Source organism: Mesoplodon bidens, assembly GCF_964165515.1.
Source record: "Mesoplodon bidens genome assembly, chromosome: 14".
NCBI lineage: Eukaryota > Metazoa > Chordata > Mammalia > Artiodactyla > Ziphiidae > Mesoplodon > Mesoplodon bidens.
Window position 1 is genome coordinate 36,932,412 of NC_138170.1, and position 9,294 is coordinate 36,941,705.

The following is a 9,294-nucleotide window of genomic DNA, read 5'->3' on the forward strand; positions in this document are numbered from 1 at the left end:
ATCTCTGGTCATTACTCTGCTACAACATATATGCTCATTGTAGAAAATTTAGAAGCACAGGAAAAGCATAAGGGAGAATATAGAAGCCACTTCTAACCCCACTTCCCAGAGATAACCACCACCAATTTATTGTGTATTCATCCAGTCCTTATTTTATTTTATTTTTATTTTTTAACATCATTATTGGAATATAATTGCTTTACAGTTTTGTGTGTCCAGTCTTTTTAAGTGCATATGTTTCCTTTTCTTTGTAAACTAGGTTTGAATAATACCATATGTTTATATAGACATATATATAGTATTTAGTAATTTTCCTTAATAGTATGCATTTCTATGCTATTTACTATTTTGTTACATTTCATTTTTTAATGGCTACCTAGCATTCCACTATGTGGATGTACTATAATTTATTTAACTAATTTAGTTAATCCTTTATTGTAGGATTATTGTAGATACATAATATATCTCTGACTTTTCTTTGTGCCTAGTAGCCCTGTGATAAACATCTCTCGAAGCTACATCTTTGTACACATTCTTAGGATACATTCCCCAAAGGTACCCCAAATATTGGGTGGCTACATCATTTATCCCCCAAAGCAGGACATTTTTAAGAATGAAAAAGGGTAATCTTAAAATTTAACAGTAACTGATAACTAACAATAAGCCAGGACGGACCTGGGCACGATACATTCAGCAAACTGGCCTCATGAAATGTTGCCGTGGTTTAGTCCTGTGGGCAGCACCCAAGAATCCTGCTCTAAGCCCTTGTCAAAATTGCCAGGCCTCCCCGTGCCCCCAGCTCCCAACCTCCATCTTCCTAAAACTGAACACCACACAGAGGCAAATGTCACCCTCACTCTCACTGGAGAGGTAGCAGCGGCAGGCCTGTTTCTTGTGGCAGGGAGAAGACAGCTAAGTCCTGCTTTGCCCTGGTAGCCAGTGATTTTACTCTAGGTGAGTCTATTATAGCTTCTGATCCAGGTAAGGCTGGGTTAGCTTCAAGGCAGCTGTGATCAACCTGCCTTCCCTACACACAGGCCCAGGTACAGGCTCAGAGAGGAAGCATCTCCCAGGGCCTTTCCCCAGACCCAGGCAGGTGCCCCCTGGGTAGCCCTGTAACAAGACAGTATTACCTGAGCAAACTTACCTGCCAAACTTACCTGAGCAGAAGACACTGACCCTGAAGAGCCCAGAGCAAGAGCTTGGAGCTGCAGTCAGCCCAAGTTCCCTAACACCGGGAATGTTACAAGGAACAACTTACACTTTCTCATCAGAGGAATTCCACTTGGATAGAACCCTCTGAAACCATCAACCATCAAGAACATACCCAAATAAAGCAGTCGCCGAAACCACAAAAATTAAAAGACTAAATTCACTGTTTTGTAACATTCCCGTGGGTCTTGTTTTGTTTTGTTTTGTTTTTTTATTTTGGTAGCAGTCATTTGACCTGGCCACCCAGGCTACCGAATGCTCTCAGGGAAAAGACTGGGGCCCCTGCACAGGATTGTGAATGCAAACACTGAAAAATAGCTATCAAGTCCTAGGGTTTCTTATTGCGGGTATTTCTGACCTTCTGAGTCAAGTAACCTGACGAAACGGTCACCTCATCTACCCAGAGGCCACTCAGGAAGCATCTGACTCATTCTTGTCAGATGCTGGAAAAGCAAAACCAAATGGGCTCTGATAGCAATCTAGTTTGGAGCAGTTTTACTTGTAAGCAACTGGCTCCCTGCCTACAGAGAATATAAACCTACAGAAATAAAGAAAAAGGCTTAGCAACCCACTCCCTACCCCCAAATAATGTTCCAGGTGATATTTTCTAAGCACAGCTGCAAACTGTGCTCTGTTAACCTGGAAATGGAGCAAAACACACCTGGACACTGTGCACCATTTGTGAAATGACCAAGGGGCAGAGCAGGCCAGCCCGGAACACGAACTGGCCAGTAGGCAGGTCTCGAACACTTGGGCGTTCTCTCTCTCAGAAAGAGCTGCTCTTTTTTTATTTCACCTTTGCGTTCTTAGTGGACATGTCGTTCAGCTGGAGATCTGGACTGTTTGATATAAGCAAAGGCAGAGTCGTGGGATCACCACTGGCCACATAAGGGAGTCCAACAATTTGGGGAAAGAAAACACCGGCCCAGACAGTGAAGCGTGTTGGATTTCTCACATCAAAAGTCAGCTTCTCAAATAGGGGAAGACACAGCCAAAAGTACTAGACCTGCTTGCCTCTGGAGAAAGGGACTAGGAGGTAGAAAGGATGCTTTTTTATTATGAACAGCGCAAAACTATTGACTTTTAAACTATGAATATATATTACTTTGTTTTTAAAAAATTAAATGTTTCTAAAAAAAAAAGGAAGCAGAAATGAAGCCCTAAGAAATGGGGTCAGTTCCATTTTTATGGAGTTTTAGGGGCATCTTTTATTTGAGGCTCTAGAAATTGTAATTTTCTTGTCATATGTTAATTAAGCTTCTCCATCTGGCGGGAGAAAGTCAGCTTCTGGATTTGGAAGGATGGGAGCTAGAAAAGGTCCTGACTGTGGACCTAGAGCATGGCCTCCCCACGTGCTCTGTGGGCCCTGGGCAGGTGGATTTCTCTAAAGGTATCTTTGGATGCTGACAACAGGGCTGGCCAAAGAAGGGATACATGTCAGATCTATTCTTGGCCCCTAGACTCTAGACCCCTAGATCATTTCGTGTGTCATCTCCTACAGCTGCTTCTGCTAGAACCACAGTCCTGAGGAGATCCACACAGAAGCTTCAGGCCTTTGCATCCTTTACACTTGGAGATTCCTTCTTCCCTCGGATACGCACTCGGCCTGCTCCGTCGCCCCCTTCAGGCCTCTGAGCAAATGTCAGCCGCTTAATAAAAGTTGTGCCTGGTCAATTACTACGTGAAATGGCCTTACAATTCGCCTGCTAGATTTCTCTTCCTTACACTTATTAGTACTTCCCATTATGTGATCTATTTATGTTCCCAATAGAGAGAGACAGAGGTGGGGGGGGGGGAGAAAGGGAGGGAGGGAGGGATGTGGGGGGAAGTAGAGAGAGACTGGTTGTAATTCCTACTCATGACCACAAGATGGCACCATTGCTCAGAGTCTTTACTCTGAAAAGCAAATCGGGCAAGCAAAATCTAAGGCTGCTTTGGGATTCCGGGCTTCCCTCCCTCCCTGTCTGTCCGTCTATCTGTTTCAGTCTTTCTTCTTCCTCCACTCCCCCTCCCTCTGCCCCACCCCCCTTCTTCAATACCGACTTACTGACCTTCTGGTGGGGCTGGGCTAAATATGATAGCAGAGGCCCTTTTGTGACTCTCAGAGCAACAAAGATTCCTGAGATTGATGTTTGTCTCCACAAAGTGCAGTGGTTGGCTCATGAGGTACGACTGGAAAGGCTCAGTCCACCTGCTTTTTCTTCTCTTTGGACCCTGCTGGTACTGCCCTGGCCCTTGGCAGCTTCAGGGACAATCTGTTCTCTCACCCTTCCTCTTACCATGTTCGCCCCACCTCCCAGCACGCACATCTTGGAAGCTTTCGCCCTGAGATCCGGTTCTAGGGGGTCATCGGAATGACTCTAGAGAAACTATAAACACGTACAAAATGTCTCCTGGTGGCGGTTCTGAGGTCTCCTTTGTATTTTAGCCTGAGGAAAAAGCAGCCAGTGGCTTGGGGATGGTGGGTGGAGCTTGCAGTATTTTTCTAAGATTTTTGTAGTTGGGGAATAAATCTCCAGGGATGGGCAGGGCTGCAGGCTAATTCCAGTACAGCAGGATCAGGGCTATGAAAACACGCACACAAAGGAAACTTCAAAGCTCTTCCTTGAATCTGAATGGGAAGGGGCCTGCGGAAGGTCGTGTTAACTTTGCACCAAACGACTTCTTGCTTTCAGATGGCCCTGGAGCTCTGCACACACTTCTGGTCCAACCCTCTCAGTGGGGTCAGGATTCAACAGGGCCCTGAAGGCAAAGAAGAAGGCAGAGCCCAGAAGCTGGGGTGTGGGTCTAACTGTTCTCTGGCCTGAAGAGCTGAGGCTGATTTCCTCTCTGCACACTGAGCCCAATCACCAAAGAAACTCTCCCCACTTCGTTCCAGCCTCTTCCCCAACCCTGGTCAAACCCCGACACAGTTACTTTGCAGGGAGTGGTGAGAATTACTACTGCTGGAAGGTCACTTAAGGTAATAATTAGAACAATCATTAATTTCTGCCTAAGTGACTCATTTATCTCTGATATACACAGGGATCAAAGGAGGGCATTTATGGCTTGGAAACAAGCTTCCCATTCTTTCCCCTGCTATAGTAAATAATAAAGAGTTCCCAAGCCTGCCTTCTTCGCCCATCTCTTCCCGGCGGGTTTTCTGTCTTTACCATCCCTGTACAAAACCAACCCACCTCTGCCTTCTCTCCACTCCTCCCTCTTTAAGAACCATGGCAGGTCAAGCTGCTCTCTGCCCGGCTCGGAGAGTCTTGGTTGCAGCTGTGCAGTGGAGTGGTGCTGGATCCCTCCGTCCCAGAGGAGGGCACCAAACCCCTGACCTCCGGCAGGCCCAGGGTGGGCATCAGGAGGGCTCTCCCTGGAAACTTGCTATCTTTGCTTTGCCTGGGTATGTACATCTGTGCCATCCGTCTGCCTGGGTCAGCTGGAAACCTGGCCCTGTCACCTATTGGCTGTGTGACCTTGGGTGAGTTCCTTAACCTTTTTCAGCCTCAGTTTCCCAATCTTTGAAATAGGGATAATAATAGCATCTAAGACTGGTTTATGAAGATTTCCTAAGATAAAATACGTGAAATGCTTACTTAGCACAGAGCCTGATACAAAAGAACATCAGCTACATTTGTCAGTACCTCAAAATTCTTATTTCCAAAAACTTGTAGCTGCAGTGCAAACTGAGTCTTTCATGTTCTGATGTGGCCTCTAAGAGATGCTGAGGTGAGGATGCATGTTGCCCCCACCCCCAGGACCCTGGACCACCACCGTAACAGAAATCAGATTGTGTGTGTGTACGTGTGTGTGGTGGAGGGTCCTCAGCCTCAAGGAGGCTGTGAGATGGGCCCAGGTCAGTTTCTCAACCTCAGCATTACTGACCTTTTGGACCAGGTAATCCCTTTGTTGTGAGGCCTCATCCTGTGCATTTCAGAATGTTTAGTACCATCTTTGGCCTCTACTTACTAGGTGCCAGTAGCAGCCTTCTGGTCTCAACAATCAAAAATGTCTCTAGACACCACCACATGTCCTTCGGGGGGCAAAATTGCTCTTGGTTGAGAACCACTGGTGTAGGCAGACGGGGAAGTGTGAGGGTCTCTCCGCAGGTGCCTGGCTGAGCTAAGGGGAGAAGGCAAGAATGAGCGTGGTCAGAGAGGATATCCTCCTGCCCCAGGCAGGCCTCAGGCAGACCCTCAGGACTGAGTACAGAGGTTGACCTCAGAAGGTAACCCCCTGTGGTTTCCCCTAGTAAGGATGTAGCCTGGCTTCCTCAGGAGGCCATGCCCAGCTTGGATGTGGACCTCTGGATTCCCTGTAGCCAGAACTCAAATACATAACCCTGTCCAGCCCCAGGAGCCCTGGCCAAGAAACAGTGCCCCAGTGGCACAGAATGATCACCGAATGGACAATTCTTACCTCAGGACAGAGTGCACAGCTGGGCTGCCCAGGTGCGAATTCCTATGCTGCTACTACTCGCTGTGTGACCTTGAGCAAATTGCTTAACCTCTCTGTGCCTTAGGATTCTTATCTGTAAAATGAAGACAACAATAGCATTGACCTCATAGGGTTGTTATGAGGATTAAATGACTTAATGTACTTAGAACAGAACCTAGCACAGAGCAAGCACTAAGTGTTTGCTAAATAAGCCAAAATCTGAAAAGAAGCTGCTACAGACCAGGAGATGCAGCTTCTGTAAGTCAGAGTTTGCCCTTGCTGTGACCTCAGGTCCAGCAGTTGTGTTTCTGGGGGCCCCTGGCCACCTGTGCTGGGGTGTGGGGTTGAGACTCCCTGGGGCAGCTGCCCTGCAGAGGTGCTTGTTCTTAAGGAAAGTTCACGTGACCAGAAGGCAAACTCAGTGCAAAGGGCTCCAGAACTTCCCAGCTGATAGCCCCTGGGAATTCCTTTGATTAGAGAGTATTAGGAGGAAAAACTCTTTTCTCTACCAATTTAGGTTCGAGGGTTGGGGGTAGGGGCTAGATTAATAGGAGAAAAGACAAAGTTTATGCACACACTGAGTGCAGGAGCACTGTGTAATGAGTAACTCACTGAGTAACCAGAGGCAAAGGTTCATATACCAACTTAACAAAAGCTGGCGGGGGAGGGCTTCAAAGGATGGAAGGCTCTGATGAGGCTTGTTTACACAATTTCTTTGGGAATGTCCTGGTGCCCAAGGTCGGTGCCTCCCTGACTGGAGACCAGCTGGAGGGTGGAGGTGGGGTGGTGGCTGCTGATTCTCCATGCTCTGTGCCAGGCAGATAAGGAAAGTTCAGAGGAGAGTTCTGCATCTGCTGCTGGGCTATTGGTCCCATCAAGGGAAACACCTGTGGAAGGAAGGAACGGGGTGAGTGGCTGTGACCTTTGGGAGCCCTAATATTTCTGCTGTCAGAGGAGGCAAAACCCCAGCCAGGAAACCCCCAAATCCATAGCAGGAAAAGCCACACAGTATTGCCAAGTGCTTTGTGTTAGTTATCTATCACTATGTAACAAATTACCCCTACCTTCATGACTTAAATGATAAACATTTATCATCTCTAACAGTCTAAGAGTCAGGAATTTGGGAGCACCTGAGCTGGGCTGTTCTGGCTCAAGGTCTCAAGATGTTGAACGGGGCTGCTGTCATCTGAAGGCTTGACTGGAGCTGGGGGTCCACATGCAAGATGGCTCCTCTCATGGCTGTTGGCAGGAGACCTTGGTTCCGTACCACATGGACCTCTGATAGGACTGCTTGTGTGTCCTGACAACATGGCAGCTGGCTTCTTCCAGAGTGAGCAGTCCAAGACAAAAACTAATGCAGAAGTCATAGTGTATTTTATTGAGCTAGCCTCAAAGGTATATGCCATCCATCTGCTGTATTCTGTCGGTCATACCGATCAATCCTGACACAGTGTGGGAGGAGACTGTACAAGACCATGAAAACCGCGAGGTGGGGTTCACTGGGCACCATCTGAGAGGCTGAATACCAGGGCTTTCAGGTCTCCCTCTGAGGACAACATTCACCTGGGCATTGGCCCAGATGGCAGCCTGGTCAGGCACATCCCTACAGAAGCTGCTAAGACTGAAAACCCAACGCACTATGTGGGATTTGGTGCCGCTACCCACCGCCTCAGTCTGCTTCCCCACTGAATGGTACACCCACTCGGAACTGGGTGAGCCACCCCCTCGGTGGGGTGAAGGCTGGATGCAAGGCACTGGGTGGGAGAAACCCTGGGCTTGTGGGCCCCTCTCCAAGTTGAGACTGGGAAACAAAACCTTCACACTCACACTCACATACACACACACACACACACACACACACCATAACAGTTGGGGAACATGCAATTATAAAAGGTTGGTCCAAGATTTCAGAGGAGGGGGATCTGGCAGGACTGAGGCAGTTCTGCAGGCTTCAGGGAGGAGATAGAACATGAGGGAAGTCCTAGCACCCAAGGCTCTTCCGGAGCCCCAAATCCAGACGTGAGGAACTGCTGACAGCTCCCTCTGTGTCCTGCTGTTTCATGCCTCCCAGCCATTGCAATAGAATACCTTTCCCCCATTAGTCCCCTTCTTGTTACCTGTATTTACCCTTTCAGACTCAGCTCAAGGAGGACCACCTCCAAGAAGCCTCCCATGTGATATAGCTGCCCACCTCTGTGGTCTCAAAGCTCCCTCGCCCCTCACAAATCCCTACCATGCTTGACCACACTCACCGCTTGCTCCCCCGTGGACTTGACTCTCCTTGAGGGCAGGGGACAATGCCAGATTCAATGGGGGCTGCCACGTGCCTTGTGCACACTCAGCACTGAATGTATGTTTCTAAGGAAAGGAGGGAGGGGAAGAGGAAGAGAGAGAAGGATGGATTCGGGAGACAGCAAATAGCGCATCGTCTCCCTTTCTCCCCCTCACTCCCCAAGAGTGGGGCTTCAAGGGGAAACAGAGCTGCTGGCCAGAACCGCTCACCTCTGTCCTCCACACCCCAAGCAAAAAAAGCTGGACATCATATAACACTCTGTCTGAGAAAGGTTTTGGTACTGAAGGCGCATTAAAAAGGAGGCTTCAGGGGCTGGAGGAGTACTTGTTCCCAGGATATCCTGACTTTGCTGGAGTAACTCGAGGCTAATAACAGGTTGAAAATACCCCATGGTGACGATCTCTGTGGGAAAATCTCGTGATCCAACAGGTTTCCTGAGAGCAGTCAGCGGTGCTGGGAGGCTGAAAGTCTGTGGATAAAAGCAACTCAAGGCCAAGCTATGGATTGACCCCAGCAGGAGACCAGTCGGAGGGAATCACGGCGACTGCAGGACTGCTCTGTCACCTCTGGGCACACATCAGACCTCTGGTTATTCACAGAGTTCTCTTTCCACAGGCATCAGGTTAATAGTTTAAACATTAACTGATGTTTTGTTTTGCTTTAGTTTTCTATTTGCTGAGACCTCCTTTGCTCAGGATCAATTAGCCACATGCATACCATCTTTATTAGCATATGCAGGGCTCACTTTTATTTAACTTTATTTTTTTGACCCCTTCACCCCATCCCCAATCTCATTTTTCTCCTCTGACATCCTTGTGATTCTTTGTGTCAGGCCAATTTATATTTCTATTTGTATCTAGGCCCAATATTGGTATTATTTTGTGCATATTTTTAAAAATATGCTTAAGTAGTCTTTGGTAAACATGTCATTCTTTTCTCACTTTTTTCCAGTCAAGACTATGAGATTTTGAGATGGCTCCAAGTTAATATAAGTAAATATGGACCAGAGCATTCCTTTTATCTGCTGAATGGTACTCAGCATTTTCATATAACCTTTTATTTATCTACTTTCCTATGAAAAAACTTCTAGGGTGTTTCCAAATCTTCATTATTACAAACAATTCTACAAGAACAAATCCACACATGTTTCTTTGGGGGCCTGGGCAAGAATGTCTCTGGGCTCAGCGTCCCCAAGTACTGGGTTGTAGGATTGGCCCTATTCCATATCACTTAACACTTTCAATCTGCTTCCCAGAAAGATTAGTTAACATTCCTATGAGATATTCTGCTTTCCTTCACCTTTGGTGGCACTTGATATCATCCAACTTTTTAATATTTGCAAATCTGATATGTCTAAGACCCATATC

General features: G+C 47.3%; 1 protein-coding gene across 1 annotated transcript; it reads right to left on the bottom strand.

The window, feature by feature from the left end:
- Positions 1 to 6,267: 6,267 nt before the first annotated feature.
- Positions 6,268 to 8,232, bottom strand: LOC308627870 (uncharacterized protein). Its single transcript, XM_081254318.1, has 4 exons — positions 8,137 to 8,232; positions 7,887 to 7,992; positions 6,765 to 6,985; positions 6,268 to 6,521 (listed from the first exon to the last, which is right to left on the bottom strand). The coding sequence occupies exons 3-4, from the start codon at positions 6,942 to 6,944 to the stop codon at positions 6,306 to 6,308; spliced, it is 396 nt and encodes a 131-aa protein (XP_081110444.1). The 5' UTR covers positions 6,945 to 6,985; positions 7,887 to 7,992; positions 8,137 to 8,232; the 3' UTR covers positions 6,268 to 6,305.
- Positions 8,233 to 9,294: the final 1,062 nt, after the last annotated feature.